We start from the raw sequence: 25,836 nt of genomic DNA on the forward strand, positions 1-25,836 counted from the left end.
AAAACTCCACAAGTGAGGTGGCAGTATATTCCAATAACAGTTCGGTAAAAAACCCCACAAAAGCGCTGAAACCTGGGCAAAAGTGAGCAGAGCGAACACAGACGCTGCCAAACGCCGATAAGCTGGCTACCTATATAGTAAAAATTTCCGTGTTATGGTCACGTGATGACCAGAACACACGGTGACGTACGGAATCTCACGAGACTTCCTTCATACGGGAATAACTGACACACACACACACTAAGGCAACAATACAGAAAGCGGGGCGACAAATAAAATAGATGATTAACCATGATGAGTGTTAATCAAAAGACAATATAAATATCACCCCTTATGTGGCATTGCTAAAAAAAGAGCATCTATATCCAAAAAGACTTTAAAGAGCTCAAAAGGCCCTGGAGATGTATTATTTGGCATTCTTTTTGCTATATTAGAAAGATCATACATATTAAAAGGTTTCTCACAAAGCTCTCTGTTGTATATTATTTATATAGTGTGGGATTACAAATGTGTTTAAGATCTGCTGATCCTAAGTCCTGGCATAACATCACATGAAATACTATGGTGAAGTACATTGTATTTAGCATTTTAAGGTAAAGATGATGACATCGGATGAATGATTCTATTAAGCAAAGTTTGTAGCAAGAGGTTTCTGACAGTTCCTGTTCTCTTTATTGTATGTCTAATGAGTCAACACAACAGAAATTTTCTTCACACAGTATGAGTTGAAGTCTGACACATTTTTTCCACCCTCTTTTGATTGAGAGGATATAATCAGCCCTGATCTTCAGCTGTTTTTAAACAATGGCTGATAGTGCCGATAATTGCTTTTATCGGCCAATTTATTGGTGCATCCCAAAACTGTACCATTGTATGAATAAATCAAATCTCAATAAATGAAAAAAACCTTTACATATGAGATTTATTTCCTTTTATTTTTAACATAGTTTTGGTTCAAGAGTACAAATATTCATGGTCAACAATTAAAAATACATTTTAATAAAATAATAAGTTCTATTATTAACAGATTATTGATGTTGTATTTTTTTTTATATCCTTGTTAAAGGCTGTGAGATGTGGATATGGACATCTGTGTTTCAGCTAGAGAATTATTTCAGTCTAAAATGTTTATTTAAAAGCAGAGCAGATGAATTATGAGTAAATGCGAAGCCAGAATCAGGATATTGTCATGTCATCAGTGCAAATCATACTGTATGTTAACTAAACCAGCAAATGATACCTATACTGAGGAGTGGCAAACGTTTAATATGTGGGAGGAACATCATGTTTACTGATAAAATACAATACATTCAATCAAAAGATCTAAAACTTCTGCTTTAACATATGACCATAATTTTACCATTTATATCTATTAAAAAAGTTGTGGAGGGTGGTTGAAGAAAGAGTCTTTCAGTCACGTAAACCTTCACATCAATGAATTATAAGTGCAACCATGTGCAGGAATATTTAATAAAGATACGATACTGTAAAAATGTGTGTGCTGTTTCTTAAATTAGCAGGGCTCCAGACCTAAAAAATGATTATGAACAAATTGACCTTTCAGAGTTTGTCAAAAAGAAAGGGAAGACTTGACAGCCTCCGCATTATAAAGTAAGTGGTAAGACATTTAGTTAATGATTGTACCAGAAGAATAGTGTGAGAAATTTCTTACGTCTGCTTTCTCAGTATCATCTCAGTCAGCTTTTATTGTTTCACGCATGCGCAGTAAGATGATTTATGTGTTTTCAGTGTGGATGAGGAGTGTTTTGAAACAAAAATGCCGTTTTCAAATGTATCCAAATTAATATAGACAGCCTTAGATGATGCCTTTGGTAAACGTGCTGTAGAGAGTGTGTGTGTGTGTGTGTGTGTGTGTGAGTGTGAGACTAACAATCACTCATCCTTCATTTATTTGTATGTGTTTGTTCAAAGCTCTGTTGACTGTGGTTGATCAAGGAGATGCAGTGAACTAAATATTAGCCTCAATCTCTCCTGATCACGACCCCTCTACGACTCGACCCCAGACGACAATGATATAATGTGAAAAAACCAATATTATTTTAACCAGTTATATTTTAAATGATGGGCACATCAGCAGCCATTTTAGTGATAGTCTGGAGCCCTGAATAAGAGTCTGTTTATTTTATGATGACTGCGAGATAAAAGTGCATAACATCTTGCTGTCTGACTTTAATGCAAGCGGTCCGGATATGTATAAAAGTGTGAAGCAGCGGAAGTGTTAGAAAGCGTAGGGTCCCACGACGATGGTGAGCCGTAGTAAAGAGCTGGAGCGATAGTTCATCAGCGTGTGTTGAGTGATCATCTCCAGATCCACGATCAGCTCCAGCGGACCCTCCAGGGACTTGGTCAAGACCAGCATCGCACCGACGCTGCTGAAGCGCTAATGCAATGAAGGACAAACACACGCAAATCAGATACAAAGAGAGCAATATTCCCAAATCTATCATCAAATTTAATCAATTATGGTGGCAGAATATAATAAGATAATAAGAAGATTATTTCTCAAGATAGCGGAAGACTCCAAGCACATGCAGAGAAAATATAAAATGTGCAACATTTTCTATGGATTTTATTTGTTCTTTAATTTGCCATGTATAATATATGCAGAAATAAATAGTGCAGACAAAACAAACAAACAATAAAACAGGTTATCAAACAAGGGATTGTAACCCACAACAATGTGCACAGTGGTGTCAAGAAGTCATTCATAATAGATAATGTGAGACTGGGCTACTAATTACAGTTTGTTAAGGGTGGATTCTGGAAATACTGTGCTGCACTGATGCTGTTAGATCTTAATGCCACTTTTGATACTATTGATCACAGTATTTATATAAACTTAGATGAAGCACATGAAAAGATGAATAAATACTGCAACAAATGTATTGCTCTTTGTTAGTTAATTCATTAATAAACATTAACTAATGTGACCTATTGTAAAGCATCTTAGTACATTTATTTTTGAAGATGGGTTATGAAAATCAACAAGTCAAAAATTTAAGCAAACTTAAAACAGCATGATTTCCCTAGTGAAAAATAAATATACTAAAATCTATTTGAAATACATTTATTTTATGCTAAGTGTACTATAATTGCATTTACATTTGCATGTACTTAATATAAATACCCTGCAATTGTACTTTTAGTATACTAAATTGGTATACTTAAAGTCTGCTAAACTGGAACATGAATTTTTGTGTTGAGGTCCATCTAAAGATATACTTAAGTATATTTAATTATGCTTAAGTGGAACTATTGCAAGTATACTTTAGTACAAGTATATATATCTTGCATTCAAATTATACAGTGATCATACTATCCTTATTAATAGTGATATTAAACACATTTTAGGCTTCATTTTTAGAAATATGCATTGTGCAATAAAGAAGAACTGCAAATAAAGTTTAATTAAAATATTTATGTCAGTATGTCTGTAAATAGTCAACATTTGGAGCGGATCAAAACCCTTCATCAAAGTTTCCTACAACCTTCTTCTAAGGACAACTTTGATGAACTTTTTTGATCCACTTCAAATGCTGACTATGGTATATTAATGGGTTTTTAGTTAGTGTGAAATGAATGTAGGCCTATTTTAAATACATTTTGGTAGGGTTTTTTCACTGGGGCAGACTCTGCATCCATTGCCTCTGACATGTTTTCTCACCGTCACGTACTTAACTCTGAAACTCTTAAGGAAATCCAGAGTTACCTAAACTCATAATTATGAGTTTGTGCTGATGTTCATGGGCATTTTAAATACATTCTTTCTGACATGACTTGAAAACCCTGTAACTGCTGAAGCTAAACCTTGACCCCCATTGACCTGCCCCAATGTCCTACTATTGGTTGAACCTCAATGATTGATATGTTTTGAACACGCCATAAAGCCAATGCCATCACACTCACCAACAATCAGTTTTGCTGTACTTTTGCTAAACAACCGAACTCGCTGGAGTGCACACTATTGGGAATCTGTGTTGCAGATGACAAGGAGTTTAATGCTTATGTTGCATTCTATTCATTTTTGTGTTGGGAACTGTTATCATTAAATGCATTACCTGTTATTGGATGTTCGAGTTAAATATGCGAAGAGGCTCCACCCCTGGTGTGTGTGTGTGTGAGGGAAAGTGGGGAGAAGGGGGCAGAGGTGTGCCTCGCTGTTTCAAGTGCGGTTCTCTGTTCAAGTCGGGGTGTGTACGGCGTGGGTTGTGGCCTAGACCACTACAACTGGTGTCAGAAGTAAAAACGATTGCAGACAGCTGGGGGTAAAGTGGCTGATTTGAGTCCTGACTGTGCGTGCATGAGCCAAGCAGCTGATCTTCCGCTGGAGGAAGATGACGGTTATGCTGGGGCAGCAAATATGCTTGGTGTGCACACCGTGTCTGTACCCAGTCACTTTAAGGCGAGTTTTGTGAAGAAAGAGCCATGTGAAGCTGCTGCTGCGGGTGAGAAAGCAAGCCACCATTATCCGCCGCTGCCGAACGCCATCAGCCGCCATTACCCGCCGCTGCTGAACGTCATGATGTCAGACGCCGGCGCGTCGTTCTCGCGTAAAGCGAGGGGTCAAAAGGTAAACAATAATGGTGGCACCCATGAATCGAATATGCCGGTTGCAATAAAAACACCTAAATATTCTGGCAAATCAGATTGGGAGGCTTTTCATGCCCAATTTCAGCTATTAGCTCATGCATATGCTTGGTCAGAGGAACAGAAAGCCCTTCAGCTCTCTCTTTGCTTAACGGATGATGCGCTCTCATGTTTGTTGCTGCTTGACACTAGTGAAAGAGCTGGTTATGGTGCATTGGTCGGTGCATTAAGACGCCGCTTTGGACAGTGTTTCCGATCTGAGCTTCTCCGGTCTGAGTTGCACAGCCGTCAAAGAATTCCAGGTGAACCGCTGCGAGCTCTGGCCAACGATACTGAATCTCTAGCAAGGTGAGCTTATGCACATATTCCACCATCAGTGCAGAGCGAGCTGGCCCGTGATCAGTTTATCAGAGCTCTCTCTCCAGCAGAGCTGCGCATACATACACAGCTGGCGCGCCCACGTGATTTGGCCGAAGCCTTAGAGTTGGCGCTGGAGAGGGAAATGATGGTTGAAGCAGCAATAAGGGGGTCAGCACTTGACCCCTCCCCCACCATCAGGGCAACGGGAGGAGGTGAAACGGCTTCACCAAAACCTGAATGGCTGGACGAGATTACAGAGATGATTCGTGGACTGGTATTGCCTTCTCCCAGGCGGCAGACACAGGCCCGACTTTGCTGGGGGTGTGGCCAGCCGGGGCACTTGGTTAGGGAATGCCCTGTACTAGCTAATAATTCGGGAAACGGGAAGGGGGCGCAGTAGGCGGGACGCTGCAGACCCCCAAGCCCATGTCCCGCTCAGCGCCAGTGCAAGCAGACAGGCCTACCATGAACAATGGGACGAATTAACTTGGGGTGGTGGTAGTGGGAAGAGCAGCCATATCAGATTTTTGTCATATTCCCATTTGTATTGAGGGAGTTGAGTGCACCGCCCTAGTAGACACAGGGTCTACAGTGACTGTGGTTCATCCTGAGGTGGTGCCAGAGGGAACGCAGCTAGAGGACACAGCAGTTCAGCTCCGCACAGTGACCGGGGAGCTGGCACCAATGAAAGGGAAGGGGCTGTTGACACTGACTGTGGGGGGCGTGAACGTGCAGCATCCAGTGTGGATTGCTAATGTGCAGGACAGTTGTATCCTGGTTTGGACTTTTTGAGGGACCATGGCTGTCAGTTAGACCTGTCTAAGGCCACGTTGAGTTTCGGCAATGGTCAGGTGGTTAAGATTGGGGAGTGGCGCTTTTGCGTCGATTACAGGAGGCTCAATGCAGTGACGAGGAAAGACTCGTACCCTCTTCCACGTGTAGATGAATGTTTGGATCTTGTGGCTGGCTCTTGCTGGTTTTCATCATTGGACTTGAGGAGTGGGTATTGGCAAGTGCCACTGACACCAGAAGCTTGACCCAAGACGGCTTTCTGCACGGATAGGGGTCTGTGGCAATTTAAAGTCCTCTGTTTTGGCCTTTGCAATGCCCCTGCCACATTTGAGTGCTTAATGGAGAGGGTACTGGAAGGCATTCCGCGGCAGCAGTGTCTGGTGTTCTTAGATGACATACTGGTACATGGGAACTCATTTAATTCAGCTGTCACAGCCTTGAGGGCAGTGCTGGAGAGAATCAGAGCAGCAGTTACATCCCAATAAGTGCCGGCTGTTAAGCAGGGAGGTGACCTTCTTGGGGCATCGTATAGGCAGTGAGGGAATTGGCACTGCTGAAGACAAGGTGACAGCCGTACGGGAGTGGCCTGTTCCGGTGAGCCAAAGAGAGCTAAAAAGCTTCCTGGGTTTGGCATCGTATTACAGGAAGTTTATATGGGGCTTTTCCTGTATCGCCGCTCCCTTGTACAAGCTCCTGCAGAAAGATCAGTGCTTTGCCTGGTCAGAGGGCTGTCAAAAAGCTTTCGATACTCTGAAACAGGCCCTGGTGTGCGCGCCCATTCTGGCTCCTCCTGACCCCTACCTGCCCTTCGTCCTGGACACTGACGCGAGTGGGGATGGAATAGGTGCAGTCTTGTCCCAGGTGTACCCAGATGGGGAAAGAGTAGTGGCATATTTCAGCAAGGTGCTCAGCAAAGCTGAAAAGAGGTATTGTGTCACACGGCGAGAGCTGTTAGCCGCAGTCTCTGCCATCAGGCATTTCAAGTACTATCTATGCGGTCAGCATTTCACCATACGCTCCGACCATGCCTCCTTACAGTGGCTGATGACGTTCAAGGAGCCAGAGGGCCAGGTGGCTCGTTGGCTCGAGGAATTGCAGAGTTATGAGTTCACTGTGACACATCGTGCAGGGGAACGACATGGCAATGCAGACGCCCTGTCAAGACGGCCATGTAGTATGCAGGAATGCAAGTATTGTGAGCGCAGAGAAGTCCGGGAGCTGGAACTTAGCCGGAAGGTGGACGGAAGTGATGGACCCGAACTAGTCTGCAGGGAGCTACAAGAGGTGGATGTCACTCAATGGGCGGAGAATCAGAGACAGGACCCAGACCTGCAGCCTGTGATGCTGTGGGTAGAGGCACAGCAGCAGCCGCCATAGGAGGAGGTAGCAGCCCTCTCCCCATTCACCAAGGGATTGTGGGCCAAGTTCAAATGTTTGCGGCTAATAGAGGGGGTTCTCCAGCGAGCATGGGTGGTGCCAGCAACAGGAGAAAAGAGATGGTCATGGTTCATGGTTCAAGTCATGGTTCCTGGGGACATGCAAAAGACAGTGTTGACAGCCATGCATGGCTCTGCTGGATCTGGCCATTTTGGGGTGACAAAGACGCTTTGACGTCTGCGTCAGGCCTTCTATTGGGGACGGCTGAGGCATGATGTGGAGGACTTTTGCAGGCGCTGTGATCTTTGTACAGCACGCAAAGGGCCACAGGGTCAGTCTAGGGCCCAGCTACAGCAGTTTCCGGTGGGGGAGCCAATGCAGCGGGTGGGGGAGGACATCATGGGGCCATTTCCTCGCACCACACAGGGGAATCGCTTTGTTTGGACTGCAATGGATTATTTCACGAAATGGCCTGAGGCCTTTGCACTACCTGACCAGGAGGCTGTGACTGTTGCCAACGCCTTGGTGGAGGGCATGTTTAGCAGGTTTGGGGTTCCCCAGAGTATCCATAGTGACCAAGGTAGAAACTTTGAGTCCAAGGTATTCTCTTCCATGTGTGAGCGGTTGGGAATCAACAAGACCCGTACCACCCCACTCCACCCTCAAAGCGACGGGCTCGTGGAGCGATTAAACAGGACACTAGCTGAGCAGTTGTCCATCTTAACATCCACTCATCAACACGATTGGGACACCCATCTGCTGCTGGTCTTGATGGCATGTCGCTCTGCTATTCAGGACTCTACCTCATGCACTCCGGCCCTGCTTATGTTGGGTAGGGAGATTAGGACCCCTGCAGAGTTGTCAGTGGTCAGCCCCCGGATGCTCCACCTGTTCACGCGAGACCCGAATATGCGAGACAGCTCCAGGACCGCTTGGACTCCGCCCATGCATATGCCAGGAGGCAGCTGGTGACTGCTGGGATGCGTCAAAAGAGAGCTTATGACCTGCATGCCCGGGGGCGTGACTTTGGGGTGGGAGAGCTAGTTTGGGTTTACAGCCCAGTGAGGAAGAGAGGGAGGTGCCCGAAACTGGACAGCCACTGGGTGGGACCATGCCCAATATTGGAAAAGCTGGGGGAGGTTGTATATCGGGTGCAGCTGCCTCCTCGGGGGCGCAAAGTGGTGCTGCATCGGGATAGGCTAGCCCCTTACAGGGGCACTGCAACACCGCGGGCCAGCACAGTGCTTCCTTCACAAAATGCTGAGACTCCAAGGGGGTCAGAGGGGGTAAGTGAATTAGTGGAAATGGCCAGTAGTGGCCAGCAAGTGACATTGTTACCTGACACCCTTCAGGGCAGTCGTTTGCAGGGCTCAGAAGAATCGGTACCCGAAGGCCAAGCTCACACATTCCTCAGGGGGCGTCCGAAGAGAAGGAGGAGAACCCCAGTAAAATTTAGAGACTTTGTCCTCAGGGTCGAGGACAGGTAGAGGGGGGTAGTGTAGCATGTTCTAAATGTTATTGTGTTGCAGATGACAAGGAGTTTAATGCTTATGTTGCATTCTATTCATTTTTGTGTTGGGAACTGTTATCATTAAATGCATTACCTGTTATTGGATGTTCGAGATGTAGCACGTCTCATTATTGTCTGAGAACGCTTCAATATTTTTCCACCAATTAACAGAACTGTCTATGTTTTAGTGCACGCACAAGAATAAAACTAATGTGCCGTTTATGCAATTGCTTCATGTTGCGTTAATGACAGATCATGTCAGGTAAAAGGGAAGCAAAACATTCTTGATATTTAATGTTGTGTCTAATGGTTTTATTTTTTCAACAGCTTAAAGTTTAATGCACGTTCGTGTTGTATAGCAACCAGCTGTCTCACGTTTATTTTCACGCACCACTGTGTCTATATTAATAATTTTGTCAGCAATTCACATTCTTTTAATCCATAATTTGTGCTGTCATTAATAGTTGTCATTTATAAAGTCTGTGCGCTTATAGCTGTACTTAAAACAGTATAGAGAGAACACAAAGCAACACTAGTTTAACGTAGATTATATCTGTTTGGTGGCGCAACAGGTAAGCCGAGTGCTCTTGTGCAACAGCGGTCCGCGTGACCCGGGTTCGATTCCAGCCCGTACTGGATCCTGTTTTCAATATACATATAAATCTGTTCCCATTGTCTCACTGATGTTCACTGGGTAAGTAAGTTACTGGTATACTGGTGCTGTCTGTAAAAGGCATATTCTAAAGCTGTAACTTTATTTATAAAGATTACTTTATTGTAGCCTATTTGAAGCACACTATAATGATGCCATTAGCACACTACAAGTGAACTTGGAATGCCGTTGCAATGTGTTTTAAAATCACTAAAACTCTGTTATCAGTATAATATTAATGTATGTTCAACACTCTTACAGTTGAATTGCAATTCTAATGTCACCAAAATACATTTGAAGTTTATGATGAGTGAATTCTGCATTTCAAAACTTAAATACAAGAGTATATTTAAAGTGTACTTAAGTATACTTGGAATAGTTCCACTTTAGCACAAACAAGTATATTTAATACAACTTTAGTTGAACTTCAGCACTGCTTTTGGACAACTAAAATGCATTTAGTACAAAATTAGTTGTTCCGATTTAGCAGACTTTAAGTACACCAATTTATAGCGTGCCACAAGTACATTTAGTTATACTAAAGTACATACAAATAAAGTGTGCTTAAGTATACTATTTTTTCACAAGGGTTGTCTTTCCCATCTTCTTTTTTAACTCAAGTGACTCGTAATCTTTTTAAAAAAGCTTCAAGAAAACTTTATTTATTTTTCTGAACCTTGTGGCAGATATTTTTCTTTTCTCATTGAGGAGCTTGGAAGCATAAAAGGAGGAGCGACGACAGTGAATGACGAGAGAGGACCAGGCCTGGACTATTTATGTTGTTTATGTGCATGCGGCAGTCGTCCGTGAGGGGCTTTTACATTCATTTTGTTGTTTGTTTATTTTATGAATAAAGTTATGTGTGAAATGTTCGCCAGTACCTACCTTTTTCTTCCCTGAACATACCTCGCTACAAAGACATTTAAGCATCACACCTCTCTCACACACACCTAAATTAAAGGAGCATTTTAAAAGGTGGCAGTGACAAAGAGAGTATTAAACTCACAGTGCTCACCAAATGCTGAATTAAACCCATAACATGTGATGCAGCAAGCACTGCTCTTAGGGAAACAGTCAGGACAGAGCCCATCTCATTCTGTTTTCTCATGATGTTGTGCTACCAGGGAAATCAAAACTGATTCATGTGAGGGAAATGCACTACACAAATAAACCTGGTGGGCATTACCTTGCCTAACTGTTCAAATGAGAGAAGAGGGAAAGACTGAATGCACAGTGTGACCAGTAATACTGAATTTGCCCATAAACAGCTTGTTGCTAATACAGCTGGCTTACAGCGCCACTCAGTGGTCAAACCACAATAGATCAACAAACCACTGAACTGACTTCAGCTTATCAAGGACACTACTGTCTTTTAGAGCTGCTGTACAGAAATGAACTCTTTGCATCATTCAATCATTTGAATCAAATTGACAATGATAAAATTTAAACATGTATAAAATGGCCAAGAATATGTTTTGACAGAAAGAAACATCACATGAAATGGCTATAGGTGCTGTAGTGAAACCATGGTTCATTTTGTAAGGGTGTGACACTTGAGTGTTGGTTACTCACCCTAAGGAAGAACTCTCCTCCATCATTGCCAGCTTTAATCCTGAAGGTGTAGTGAGCGCTGGGGAAGATGTTTGTGGCTTGAATCTGAAAGATATCTGCCGGTACGCTGCGCTCTGAATGAAGACTCATGTATTTGTAAACGATAGACTGCGGCAGGCCTCGACACGCACCCGCAGACTGGCACGAACACCGGCTAGGAATGAAAGCAAGGAGATAACTCTTTTTATGCTTAAATGCGTTCAATCAAAACTTGAAAGTGTCTCTGGTGGGTGTCTGTGCTCTTCATTTCTAGTCCTGACTTACTTTTCTGCTGTCAGCATGTACGGCTCCTGACACGGGTTCTGAGGGTAACAGCGATGGCCTCCATAATAGTTCCAGCACATCTCATCTTCCCTACACTCATGGCCCGTTTCACACTCGTTGATGTCTTCCAGACCAGAGAACAGATTGCGATTAGAAATATGTCATATCTATAATATATGAGAATGCAGAACTTACAACTTCCAAACTCGCTCCTTGTTGCTCCTTCATCTCTCAAGATGTAATACTCCAAGGCTTAAGAAATCTAGTGCTGACCCTAATAATTTTGCCATCTTTCATCCAAATTATAATTGACTTTCTTTCTATAAAAATCTTTCAAAAATATTGGAAAGATTGTTGCAGATTAGGTCCGTGCTCACCTTTTAAAAAACAATCTGTTTGAACAATTTCAGTCTGGTTTCCATCCATTACATGGTACAGAGACAGCCATGGTAAAGTTAGCAGTGATCTGTTGATGGCGGATGATTCTGGACTCTTAGCTATACTTATCTTGCTTGATCAAAGTACAGTCTTCAATACCAATTCTCATGAAGTTATTTTAGATAGATTAATCTCTATTGGTATTACTGGTGTCCCTCTCACTTGATTTAGATCCCATTTCTTTGGTCGCACTCAATCATATTCCTCATCTGTTACCACTGGTGTTCCTCAAGGCTCTGTCTTGGGCCCTCTTTTATTTTTTATCTACCCATTACCTCTGGGTCATATTTTTAGGAAATTTGGTATTAATTTCTACTGCTATGGGGATGACACTTAGGTCTATTTGTCCTCCAAGCCTAATTCTACCCTTCTTTCTTCTTCCCTCTGGGACTGTTTAGATGAGATCAAATCCTGGTTCTTGTGCAATTTTCTCAAGCTAAATGCAAGACGTTCTTCTTGTTGGCACTAAATCCAATTTGGCAAAATTCAACAGTTTTTCATGTCTTAAAACTTGTCTTTTTCCTGATTGATTTTAATTTATGGATTATCTTAATGTTGAACAGATGTTGCTTTGACTATATTGCTGTCTTGCACAAAAAAACACATTTTTCATGTTGAATGTTTCAGTGAGAAATATGTCAAATTACAGAAGTACACTCGTAGAATAAAAGGTTCTATATGGAACCTTAAAGTGTTCCATCAGGGGCTTCATATATATATATATATATATATATATATAGAGCCCTTTAGGAGTTCCCATCATGAGGTCATTTTGTGGATTCAGCTACAAGTAATACATTTTTTTTATTATTTAGAATAATTCAACAGCTCATAAACATACCTTATCACTATAAAAAAATGAAATAGTCTGTTAAACATGAAAGTATTATGCAGTCATTTAAGACATCTCTCCTTATATAGAACTTCTTTGGCATAAACAGTTCTTTAAACTGAGTCCAGAACCCCATTGAACATTTTTTTCTAAGAGTGTAATATTGCCAATAGAAATTCCATTCACATGAATGCACCTACTGTTACCCTTACAACAAAAAAAAAAGTTCATTCAAGTGTGCTATTGGTATACTTATTTTAAACTAAAACTATACTTTCAATCTACTTTTTATGTACTTCTCAGAAATATACTTAAAATTATACTTAAATAAAATTACACAAAAGATAGGTTCCTAATTCTGAGTATGTGAATCTTTGTATAGTCCACTCGTTGTGTAGATAAAATCTACTTAAAGTACAGTTAAAGGTACATTTCAAGTATAAAAATTAATACCTAAATAGGAAACTATAAGTACACCTAAAGAAAACTTACAAGTATACTTGCAGTACAGAACTACTAAACTAGTAGTTTACTGAGAGTATACTTCAAAGTGTACTTTCATAAACTAAAAAATGTGTATTTAAGTATTTAACTAGTAAACTATTAGTATACCTATAAGTACAAAGGAAAAGCATAAATGTAAACAAGGTGTACTCAGTTTACAACTGTTACACATAAAGTATACTTTTATACACTAAATTTAGTCCCAAGTAGTATTGAAACAGTACACTTACAAGTATACTACTGGTACATTGATATTAGTATACTTACTACATAAAGTATACTTAAAAACATACTTGAACTTTAGGTATACTTCATAAAATGAACTTGAAGTATACTTATTTTTGTAAGGGTATAGGTATAGGGTATAAGGGTGTAACGTCTGCTCCTCTGTTTTTAATTCACTTGCACTTTTTTGCACCATGCAATTTATATAATAAATTTTGTATTTTTCTTTTTTTGGATTCAGTGTGCGGCCAGCCACTTTTTTCTGTTTTGCTCAAGTTTATTTCTTTTGGTTCTACGCACCTGAAGGAAACAAGATTTTTAACAACTTTCTTTGATGTAAGGGTATAGGCACCATGACAAAGACTATAGCAAGATATGCAAAACAAAGTTCATCTAACATCTTTCTGTCAGTTTAGAACAAATAAACAGCATTTCTGTTTCATACTTATCGATTAAAGAAATAAAAAAAGAAAAAAAAAGTAACAGAGGGGGTGAAGCAGCATTTGAGCCCTGCATTGTTTCCATGAGCATGTGTTTGAGAATTCCTGGCCCATCTTGCACTGATGTGAAATATCTGGGTGTGGATGGATAGAGAAGAGGCCAGGCAAAGACGAGCGCTATATTTTATGAAGGAGGAGGTCGATACCTTGACACATTCTTGTTCTCTGCAGTTGATATCCCTCTGGGCAGGTGCAGGAATATCCGCCCGGGCTGTTCATACACACGTACTGGCACATGTAGCTGGAGAAGGCGCACTCATCGATGTCTAGACACACACCACAACAACATTGTTCAACCAGGCTGAATTGAGCTTGTTTCATAATTGATGAACAGTTATTGAACTGAACTGAACCAACACTGAACTGATTTGATCTGAATAATGACAATATTGTCTTTTTAGAGCTGAATTTGAATTTGCCTCATATTTGATGACGTTTTCATCATCAGTTCTGTTACTTTTCTGTTTATTATTGAGAAGCTGCTTTGAAACAATTTCTATTGCATGAAGTGCTATAAAAATAAAGGTGACTTGACTTGACTCAAGCATAATGATCTTTGTCTAGAACAATCTAGCTGATGATAAAGAATGACATTTTGTGCTCCTGTACAATTAAAATTTGGAAATCAAACATTTGGTGAATTTTAGATGCACATATACAAATGCATTTTAGTTTTGCTGAGTAAATGAACACGGTAAACTGAAGCACTTTGCAAGTAGATTAATTAACTCAACCCAAACATATGAAATTAATCATAAATATGCAAAGCAAATACGTAATATGCACGATATGTGCGATATTTCCCTTACAACGCAAAGACCATGAACAACTGGCCTATAAAGAATTCAAAATACTTTATTACAATAGTGTAATCACAAAAATGACTACACTATTGTAATGATTTTGTATTTCTTTTTTAAAATATTGATGCATATTTAAAATCATATATATAATATGTTTGAATAGCTGTTTTAATTCAGCACTTTCTTGTCAACAGCCAGACTTGTTCCTTGCAATAAACGATATAGCAGTTGTTTGATTTGTATTTATTCATTGCGCCCTCTTGTGGACTTTTGATTTACAAATCTGGTGTTCATTTCTCTTTACCTCTAACTGAAACCATTTCTTTAGAATCTTTGAAGTAAAAAAATGATTTAAATTCCCTTTGGGCAGCTCTCATCACTATATAAGCACTGAGCATGTTTCAGCGCTCACGGCGAGTTCATAATAATGCACTCGAGTAAGAAGAGAGTGTACTCAAATCAAGCACAGGAACATGCAGCATCAGCACTGACCCACACAAGAGACTGAATCCGGGGCGAGTTCATAACCCTGATCACACTGGCAGATGTACGAGCCCAGCAGGTTGAAACACTGATGTTGGCACGGCTGAGTCAGATCACACTCATTCACATCTGAAACACAAGCCAAATCCATTCACTTACTAACATGAGTACAATTATACTGTACGTGCACTCTGTCTACATTTAATCTACTCATGGTGACTGTCACAGACACGTCAGGCTCCACCATGCACCAATCCCAACGCTCCCAATCACCGGAATACTAATCACCGTCACCTGCACATCATTATCACCCTCATCATCACTAGTATAAAGAGCACTCACACCCTGCACTCACTGTCTGGTCTCGTTGAGCGATACTTACGTGTATGCTTACCTCAAGGACTCCCCGCTCTCGACTTACCTGTCTCCTGTGCATCCCGATCTCCCAGTGTGTTCCTCGTCTTCGTGTGAGTGCTCCCACGTCTCCTGCGTTCTACAGCTCCAGCAATTTCAAAGACTCTTCCATCTGCAATCACAAAAGGACCGTAACTATTACCAGTCATCTCTGCTATTCACCTGTTCACTCCTGCCTTGCCATATCTGCTCACTGGATCTTAATAAAGACTGCTTACCTGTTCACATCTGTGTCCAACCCCTCTGTATCATAACAGTGACATTCAGCATAATATTTTATATATCTTCTCCCACAATAAAAAACAGTTCCAAAACAAGTGTGTGATATGTATTGTAATTGTTGTTTTAATGATGTGTGAGCTGACATTATTAATTCTGTCAATCACTTTTTTTTTTACCCAAACAAAAACAGGACTTAATAGTGCAAACTTTCACTTCATAATGAAACTTATTAGAATGACACTAAAAATCAAGACATGAGGGCAAAAATGCCTTCTATTCTTATAATGTCTTATATTTATATCATACGATATAGATGTGCAATATCATACGAGCAAGAGTGCCGTTTTTCCAGAATAAAGGCACAATTGCAAATGTACTATTTTATACAACAATTTAATTATCAAAAAGCCCATTATGTTCACCTGTGTCTAGTTCAGTTAATCATTACCCTGTGTATGATATAGCCCTTTGTTTCAATTGTCCTTTGTTGGTTCTTGTTTTGCTATGTCAGTGTTTTAGTTCAAACAAGTAAAGTGTGACATATTTTTCCTTCTGTATTGTATGTTCTTTGGTGTTTCAGAAGTTTTCTTTTCATAAAACAGCCTGTAATTAGATCCTGACCTCTAATACTCATTCCACTCCACATTCCACTCTCACTCCTCAACCACAACGTTACAGAAGAACCTAGCTAAAAATGGACATAGCGGCTGTTTATATCCTCCTCCTCACCCAGAGTTGATCCCTCACCCATGAGTTTTTGGACCTTTCATGCCAAGAAACTCAGTATCCCATCAGTGACAGACCTCTTTTTATTGAGCCGGACTTAATGAACCCATAAAATCAAGGTTGGCCATCAATTGTCCTCAAGAGAAAGGCTGTGAATTTGTAGAACTGGCATCAATTTATCCTAGAGTCAACGGCCACCGCCTTGTCCATCCCGGAGCCAATGACCTGTCCCTCCAAGAACTTATCCCCACCCTGTTCCTCCTCCAATGGCTCCATCCGGCACTGACGACTTCCTGGTTCCGAAAAATGTACCTTCATAAAGGTAAAAATTCCCATGGAAATCAAAATAAATATTAAATATCAGCACTCTTTTTTTAAGTTATATTTTTTGGCCTTTTTATGCCTTTATTGAATAGGACAGTTACAGATCAGACAGGAAAGCATGGGGCAAAGAGAGGGGAATGGGTCGCCGGAGATACAGTTGCATCTGTTGGAGAGCTGCCCACGAGGCTATCGACTCTGACAAATATCAACACTCTTGAAATGCCCATCAGATGAAAGCCATGGTTCTCAAACCAATCAGAACATCCAAGTACCGCCTAGTCACTAGTGTGTTCACTTTGAATGTCGTTTCACATTGGGCAAATAGAAATATTGTTGAGATCTCACAAGTCTCAGTAGGCAGGAAATGTAAGAGGGGGGAGTGAATGAACAGCGCTCTCTTCTACTCTCATTGCCCACAACTGAGGTGCCCTTGAACAAGACACCTAACCCCGAATCGCTTCCCGGGTGCCGCAGCAAATATGGCTGCCCACTGCTCTGGGTGTGTGTTCATGGTGTGTGTTCAGTAATCACTGCTGTGTGTGTGCACTTGGATGGTTGAAATGCAGAGCACAAATTCCAAGTATGGGAAACCATACTTGGCTACATGTCACGTCACTTCATATCCTGCAGTAGTAACATTAAGTTAAGTTTTTCACTAATAAACATATGATAAAAATGTGAAAAATTTGTGCAGTTTATTGCTTCTCCCAACTCTTCTCCCATCTCGTTTAACCTAGTTCCGCTCTCGTGTTCCTAGACCTTCCTCCTCCACCGACTCTGCTAGGGTCTTCATTGGCTCCTCTGACTTCTCATCATCCTCCTGCTCTGCCAGCTCTCCCCAATTCTCTGGTTTCACCGGTGCGACCACGGTCTCCTGGCTTGCTAGATCCACTGTGGTCTTCAGAGTCATGGCCTAAACCTAGGACCTTTGACCTTTAAGCTCCACTTCAGCACTCCGAGCCCCTGATTCTGCCTTGGCCCTACAAACCCTCGGCTCCACCAAGGCTCTTCATCCTTCTGGCTCCACAGCAGTCCCTCATCCTTCAGGCCTCACCGTGGTCTTTTGATCTTCTGGCTCTTCTGGACCTTCACACCTTTTGCTCTACCATGTTCTTCCATCCGGCTCCACCTCTTTCTTCCGATCCCCTGGATCCACCCTGGTCTGATCCTCTGGTTCCACCTTGGGTCTCCAATTCTGCAGCATGGCCCTGCTCCTCCGGTCCTACAGCTCCACCCTGGTCTCCCCACCTTCTCAACCTCGGCCTTCTAAATCCCTGGCTCTGCTGTGGACCATTGTTCCTCCTGCTCTGCCAGCTCTCCCCAATTCTCTGGCTTCAGCGGCCATGGTCTCCTGGCTTGCCAGATCCACTGTGGTCTTCCGAGACGTGGCCTAAGCCTGGGACATTTAGGCTCCACTTTGACCCTCCGTGCCCCTGATTCCACAAACCTTCGGCTCCACTGTGCCCTTTTGATCTTCTGGCTCCACCTTGGTCTTCTGGACCTTCACACCTTTTGCTCTGCCGGGTTCCTACATCACTTTGGCTCCACTGTTGTCCTCATTCGGCTCCACCTTTTTCTTCCGATCCCCCGGATCCACCTTGACTCTCCAATCCTCCGTTTCCACCTTGGGTCTCCAATCCTGCAGCATGGCTCTGCTCCTCCGGTCCTCCAGCTTCGCCCTGGTCTTCCCCCACCTTCTCCACCTCGGTCTTCCAAATCCCTGATCCACTGTGGTCCACTGTTCCCTGGGCTCTGCCATCCCTCTAACTCTACTGTGGTCTCCTCTGCTGGTTCTGCCATTGTTTTCTTTAATAAAACACCCTGTGACTAGATCCTTGTCTCTGCTACTACTTCCAATCCACAACCACAATGTTACAGCTACATTTAAGACACAATATTGTCTCATTTTGACAATGAAAATGTTTTCAAACAAAGCCACAACAGAAAAATTGCATATCTCTGAGCAACACACAGTGGTGTTTAATTCCTAAATGAATCTGCATTTTTGAGCAAATTAATTTTTTAATTAGTAGGGGGTGTCCACATGGTGGAAATATATAAGGCCATTTTCTCTCAAGTTGTTCTTTAGTGTATTTCTACACCGAGTCTTAAAAGCAAGTTATAGTTATAGTTGGTCACCACATGCATCTTTTGAACTGATTATAAAAGAAACATTCTTCTGTTCTTCATGAGGCTTGACAAAATCTTTCCCTGCAGACAGACCTGCAGGACCTTGGACTCTTATTCGGAGTGTTTGTACTGGTCCTAAGAGCCGCTCTTATCAGTGTGTTCTTGAGTGCATGATTTCCATATAAAAATGCTTTTGCAGGAAACCTTTCCTCACTGAGGAATTCCTTATCATGTTGTTGATCAAAGAACATAATTCATTGGCAAAGATCTTCAAGCTTTGATTCAGAAGTTAGGCAAAGTTTCACATTCCTTACTGTTCTCAGAACAACTGACCAATGTTGATTTGAAAATGACAGCTTTGAAACCTTGGGATTGATCCCAACTGCTTTCTCTCCTTTTAAAACATGTTGTGCTAACAGATTTCACCTTTAATGTGAAGCTCCTCTTGATCCTGTCCATCCCACAAGACCTTTTAAATTCCTTTGTGAAAGATCTGAAATCAAATTCTTGGCAGAACTTTGAAGCATGTTAATCTGAGAGACTTCTTGCCCATTTTTCGTATTGACATCTATTTCACTTAATGGAATTGAAACTGATCATAAGAGTAACCGACTGTGTCTATTATTTAATCTATTACTCTAATATATAAGAAACTTCCTGTATGTTGCCCAATATTGATTCTTCTACAGTGAATATAACACTTAAAAACACTGACAGCTATCTTAACTGCAGTAATCCCCTTTAACCCCATGCAATTTTAATTCATTGACTTAATGAAATGTACTGCTTATAAAGAGAGGGATGAGCGGTAGATCAGAAATGTGTGTTGTTAAGGACAGGATTTGTCCACCAGAGGGTGAAAGCAAAGGCAAAACAGGATACTGAAGGATATCTTGAATTCCATTGAACACACTCACTCTCACACACACAGACACACACACACACACACACACACACACACATGTGAGCAGAGCTGTGCAGATTAAAAAGGCAGGTCTGGTCTTTAACTCACCTATACAGCTGTGGTTGTTGCTGGCGAGCTGGTAGCCATCATTACATTCACAGTAGTAAGAGCCAGCAGTGTTCACACATCTGTGCATGCAGTAGTGTGACAGCAGACACTCATTTCTATCTGCAAAGAGGTTTACACAAACAGTGCTCATATAACCTATGGGATTCTTGACAGATTTGCAGGGCGATAGCAACATCTCCTTCTTTTTTCTGTGATGATGGACCAAATCTGATGTGGAAGGACAAGTATTGACAATGCATTTTAGATTAATTAATGAAACATTTGCAGGGATTTCAGGGAAATTTGAGGGGGGACCTTAGACTGAGAACTTTACTTTAGTAACTTAACTGAGTCTTAGGAATGCACAGAAACTGTGTACATAATGAAATGATTCAGGTTTAATCTGATGTCAATGATGTCTAGCCAGATAGTTTGTGTTGATGATTGATGAGAAATATATTGACTAAACCTTCCGCACATGCATGCAACAGGTCCACAAATGCACAGGAATGCACACACCGGAAGAATGCACAAAAGCACTTTTCTTTGCAAAACAATTCACAAATATGTGTACTGTAATTTAATGCACAAATAGATGCTAAGCTGACTGTACTTGTATTCTTCCTCGAAACAAGTGTACACTCCCACCCACCAGCAGTCACTGAACACCTTCACAATGAGGCACAAAGTCAACTTTCCAGAACCTTCACCCTCTCTGCTCCTCTCTGGTGGAATGAGCTGCTGACCTGCATCTGAACTGCTAAGAACATCACAACTCTCAAAAAGCAGCTAAAATTCACCTCTTCTGCAAAAACAAAAGACAAAAAACTTTTTCTTCTCTGCGTTTCTCCTCCGCTCTAGCTTGCTTCCCTATCTAGCCGTCTAATAGAACTGGCAAAGTGTTTTACGAATATTGCAGGCTCTGTGACGAATTGCTTTTGCAATTTGCTTTGGATAAAAGCATCTGCTAAATGGATAAATGTAAACGAGATTGTTTGTTTTGAACACAATGGCCTGGTTTCACAGACAGGGCATAGACTAAGCCATGATTAGGCTTTAGTTCAATTAGAACATTTAAGTAGCTTTTATAAACCTACCCTAGAAAAAAGCATTACTGGTGAGCATCTTGAGACAAAATAATGGCTCTGACCTATTTTAAGATATGTCAGCGCACGTTTCTTTCAGTTAAAAACAGCTTTAGTCTGGGACTAGCTTAAAGGGATAGTTCTGTCATCATTTACTCACCCTCAAGTTGTTCCAAACCTGTACGAATTTATTTCTTCTGCTGAACATAAAGGAAGATATTTTGAATGTTTGTAACCAAATAGTTGTGGGGCACCACTGACCTCCATAGTATTTTTTGTTTTTCCTACTATGGAAGTCATTGGTGCCCCACAATTGTTTGGTTACCAACATTCTTCAAAATATATTATTTTGTGTTCAGCAGAACAGAGAGACACATACAGGTTTGGAACAACATGAGGGTGAGTAAATAATGATAGAATTTTCATTTTTGGGTGAACTATCCCTTTAATCCTTGTCTTTGAAACTGGAGGTCAGAGTGCTATGGGCGTGCATTAGCATGCATGACAGAAAATGCTGGCAACTATTGTTGCCAACCAACCAAGAAATGTAAGTAGAATGATTTTTCTTTTTTTAGCCAATTTTTATTTCGGTGCATCACTGAGACCATTTTGAAAGACCATATTCATTTTTATTTATTTTACTAGTCTAAACTTATCATTTAGAGGACACTTGAAATATAAATAAATGTATTATTGTTTTACCAAATTATTTATTTGACATTGAAAATATTAGAGAAGATCACTAAAAGTCGGAAACATTTTAAATGCAATATCTGCAGTCAATCTCCACCATTTCTCCCACAGATTAAAATACTACTAAAAAGTAGGTCAATGAGGGAAAATAAAGCTTCCCAGGCTAGTATACGTTCTCTTTTACAGTTTTCCCCATATGGACAAGTAAACCACTGTAAGACCACATTAGTTCATCCAGCAAAAACCTGCTGACCCTGTACCTTATCCAGTGTGTGCCTCTTCTGTCAGTAAGTGGCTCTGCTGACTGGATTGCAGTGTGAACTCACCCACACACTGTTCTCCGTGTTTCTGGTATCCAGGATGACACTGGCAGGTGTAGGAGCCTCTGGTGTTGTAGCAGGTCTGCTCTGCACTGCAGGTGTGTGTGCCGCGAGTGCATTCGTCTACGTCTGTCCAAACACACACACACACACACACACTGATCAATGCATACCATGGTAAATGCAAATCTAGTAAATCACTCATTTATCACATAAAATATGTTCTTCAATGTTGTTACCGAGTGTTCTCTCGACTTTCAAAATGTCTGTTTTTTTTTTATGTTTTAAAAATGTTTATTTACTTTTCTTGGTTATGAAAACGTTAAGGAAACATTCCATTGTATCCTTTATGGGAATGTTACTTTTGAATGTTCTCTGAACGTTCTGAAACAAGTAGTAACATTTAAAAAATGTTAGAAGAATTTCAATAAAATGTTCCATGATCAATGTTTTTGTATTAAAAATGACATTATTAGAGACCAGATAACTCCAAACAAATGTTCTATGAACGTTACTTGAAGAACATTTATTCATAACTTTGAAGGAACTCTGTCAGAACATTCCCTGTTAGCTGGATCAGATTCCATCAGATTTACTGGATGGAAAGTGCTGTTCAGATGCCTTTATCAACGATACATGACCTTCTCCACCTCCTCCAGACAGAACCAAGTGCATTCTTCAAGTCTATTTCCTGTTCAAATCTTCCTATTTACATCTATGGTTATTCTATTTTTCTATCTGTTATATCTCTTTTGCACATTAAACTTCTCCTTGCATATGTTATTCTATGTCATCTATGTCCTATCGTGTGTCTCTTTGTACACTTCATATCCTTTATATCCTCTTTATTTGATTGTTTTGTGTCACATGTGTGGAAGAAGCCTCTGTCATTTTGATTAAGATTATGATTGTTCCCAATCCACTTGGAAAAGAGCAGATACGTGAGAATAATTCAGCTTGTGGACTACAGTTCAGCTTTCAACATTCATCCTTTAGCTTCAGGAATATCATATATAAGTAATCGCAAACATGCTGGTATTTACTGCTACATGCATGAATTACTTCAATCACCGAAAGACAAAGTGCTTGTTGTCATGGTGTACTTTAACATATAATGGTGGTGTTTTTAGTGCACATAGAGTAATCTTTACTTATAAGGAAAAGATCCAACGCTCAGGGACACTTTAATTGCTTAATTGATTAAATGATTAACACAATTAATCGATCAACGGTCAGTCATTGACATCCCTATAGTCTCTGTGCTGTTATAAAATATTGCCTTTACTGAAATTATAATAATGCTTTTCTGGGAAAATGACATTTTCCAAAATGTATGTTTTCCGTTTAACGACTCAAAAGCAACTTTTTAGTTCAGAACCTTTTGGAAATGTAGCTGTTTTCTGGGAATCAATGATGGGGAAAAGAGTTCTCTCAACAACCAGCTCATGAACGTCACGAACATTCAACTTGAACTTTGAACTCCACTATTTAACTATGCAGCTACACTGAGAATTCAAATCAGCAGATCTCAGCCATTACACTGTCGTTGTGTAGCAACAAGGAATCTGTCTTGACCCACTGAATCAGTGCTCAGTACCTTGACAGAAGTTCTGCTCATCCCGTGTGAATCCAGGCGAACACTGCGTGTCTCCAGCTCTGTGGTTTGAGCGGGTCTGTGGGTTAGTGGGGTTCAGCGGGCTCTGGGGAACAGGGTCAGTGGGCTGCGATGATTCGTCCCCGTTACTGACGAAAATCTGGGCGTTCTGAGGGAGGCAGAGGTAACCGCCATAGTGGTTTATGCACTTCATGCCCCCTTTGCAGGCGTCAGAGACAAGGACACACTCGTCAATGTCTGTTCACATGGAGAGAAAACTGGGGTTAGGCTTTGGAATCATGTTCTCAAAGACAAAAAGACAACAGTTGAGAGAGAATATTATATCAACAATATTATTTTATTACCTTTGCATACCTCTTTAATGGGATCATATTCATAGCCTTCTGTGCACTGCTGTGAATAATAATAATAAAAAAATCACTGTAAGAGAATCTTTTGCCTGTCAATTTAACATAATTATGAGCTGTAATAACAAAACAATCATATCTGTATGTATGTAAGCCTGTCACGATCATTTCATATGAAGGAAGACCTTTGAGTATTTTACAAAAGTGTTTTTTCTGCCACATTTTATGCCATTTCTTTAATCGATGGCAACATGTCATTTTAAATTAAACTGCAATATATCTAAAAAAAAAAAAAAAAATTGCGATTAGATCATCGTGATTTTGCCAAGTGAGACATTCCTGTCTGAAAATTTAGTCTTAAAGGATTAGTTCACTTTCAAATTAAAATGTCCTGATAATTTACTCACCCCCATGTCAATCCAAGATGTTCATGTCTTTCTTTCTTCAGTGGAAAAGAAATTAAGGTTTTTGATGAAAACATTCCAGCATTTTTCTCCATATAATGGACTTCAATGGATCCAAATGGATGAAGGTCAAAATTACAGTTTCAAAGAGCTTTAAATGATACCAGACGAGAAATAAGGGTCTTATCTAGAGAGAAAAAAATCACTCATTTTCAAAAAACAAAAAAATTGATACATTTTAACCAGAAATGCTCATCTTGAACTTCTCTTCTTCTTCTCTATTTGAATTCCAGCAGTGTAGACACTGCTAAGTGTATTACAAAGTTTGAACTATTTGTTATATACTTGCACTAGCATATTGCATATGACATTTTAGTTCAATTGAGTCATAGAAAATGAACAATGGTTCTTTTCTCTTATTCCTCGTCTGGGATCATGTAGAGCTCTTTGAAGCTGCACTGAAACTGACATTTGGACCTTCAACCCGTTGAACCCCAGTGAAGTCCACTATATGGAGAAACATCCTGGAATGTTTTCATCAAAAACCTTCATTTCTTCTTGACTGAAGAAAGAAAGACATGAACATCTTGGATGACATGGATGAGAGTAAATTATCAGGAAATTTTCATTTGAAAGTGAACTAATCCTTTAACCCTACCGTAAAATCAGAGGGATGTAGAAGCACCTAACCCTTGTTGTAAGCCTACACACTTGACATAAACTGTAAACTTGCCCCACAAATATGATTGGTTGATTGGAATGTTGTTCCAGGATCACTAAGATGTTGATACTTTTTGTCTGATTAATCAATAATTGTGACAGCTCTATATGTAAATAATGCACTTGCCGTATATGACACAGGCTCTTCTGCCTCTTGAGAAACAACACAGGCAACTACTGTCATTAGCAGGTAGATTCCCAACATCATGCTGGTTCTACATGGGTTAAAGAAATCAAAAGAACACTTAACACCTGTAGATGCATCACTGCTGAACATGTGAGAACACTTCATTCTGCTGTCATTGGCTCAGCTCCAGTCACTTCGCATACTTCTCTAGAAATGCCTTTTAAAGTGCTACTGATAATGCAATTACAAGCAGCCATAAAACACTTAGAACAATGTTTTTAGCGCATATAAATACTGTACGATAACACGAGCACTGCTTCTGCACAGGCTCTGTTCACTTCACTTCAAACCCAAAAAGCAAAGTCATCATTTTTAACCCTAGTCACTTTTATTAAACGAGGTTCTTATAAATCATAATGTTTGTGCAAAACAAACTGAACTTTATCACAGCTCATATAACTGCACCAGACAACATGCGGTAACACTCACCTGAGCCGCTGTGAGACGCGTCGGGAGTCTGGAGCTCAGTCCGGAGGATGATGAGGGTCTGATGTCGGATTCGGAATGTCAGGGATGTTTGAGGAAGGCTTCGTGACGTCATGGCCGCTGCAGGAATGTGGGAGCGGTGAACAGGTTGTTTCCCGCTGCAGGAGTTGGATGTGTTTGTTTCTTGGGCTCGAGGAAGGGCAGGATGTGTCTCCCTCCACAGGCTGTTTAATAAACTCACTGATGCCAGGC

At 40.7% G+C, this 25,836-nt stretch overlaps 1 protein-coding gene across 2 annotated transcripts; it reads right to left on the minus strand.

Moving 5' to 3' along the window:
- Positions 1-1,247: 1,247 nt before the first annotated feature.
- Positions 1,248-25,778, minus strand: efemp1 (EGF containing fibulin extracellular matrix protein 1). Of its 2 annotated transcripts, none has more exons than XM_048206053.1 (11): positions 25,588-25,778; positions 25,099-25,186; positions 23,845-23,890; positions 23,483-23,737; positions 21,892-22,014; positions 19,788-19,907; positions 14,969-15,088; positions 13,820-13,939; positions 11,175-11,298; positions 10,872-11,064; positions 1,248-2,401 (listed from the first exon to the last, which is right to left on the minus strand). In XM_048206053.1, the coding sequence occupies exons 2-11, from the start codon at positions 25,177-25,179 to the stop codon at positions 2,240-2,242; spliced, it is 1,344 nt and encodes a 447-aa protein (XP_048062010.1). In that variant the 5' UTR covers positions 25,180-25,186; positions 25,588-25,778; the 3' UTR covers positions 1,248-2,239. The 2 variants fall into 2 exon arrangements, with proteins under 2 accessions (XP_048062010.1, XP_048062009.1); XM_048206052.1 differs by having other exon boundaries at positions 23,845-23,893; positions 25,588-25,774.
- Positions 25,779-25,836: the final 58 nt, after the last annotated feature.

Source organism: Megalobrama amblycephala, linkage group LG10, assembly GCF_018812025.1.
Source record: "Megalobrama amblycephala isolate DHTTF-2021 linkage group LG10, ASM1881202v1, whole genome shotgun sequence".
NCBI lineage: Eukaryota > Metazoa > Chordata > Actinopteri > Cypriniformes > Xenocyprididae > Megalobrama > Megalobrama amblycephala.

Bases quoted from the DNA above. Each gene is read 5' to 3' on its own strand.
- efemp1 (XM_048206052.1), bottom strand. From the start codon at position 25,179: ATGATGTTGGGAATCTACCTGCTAATGACAGTAGTTGCCTGTGTTGTT. The intron at 23,738-23,844 runs GTAATAAAATAA...CCATGTGAACAG, and splicing joins CATTAAAGAGGTATGCAAAG to ACATTGACGAGTGTGTCCTT. The intron at 11,299-13,819 runs GTATCGACCTCC...CTGGTCTGGAAG, and splicing joins GAGAACAAGAATGTGTCAAG to ACATCAACGAGTGTGAAACG.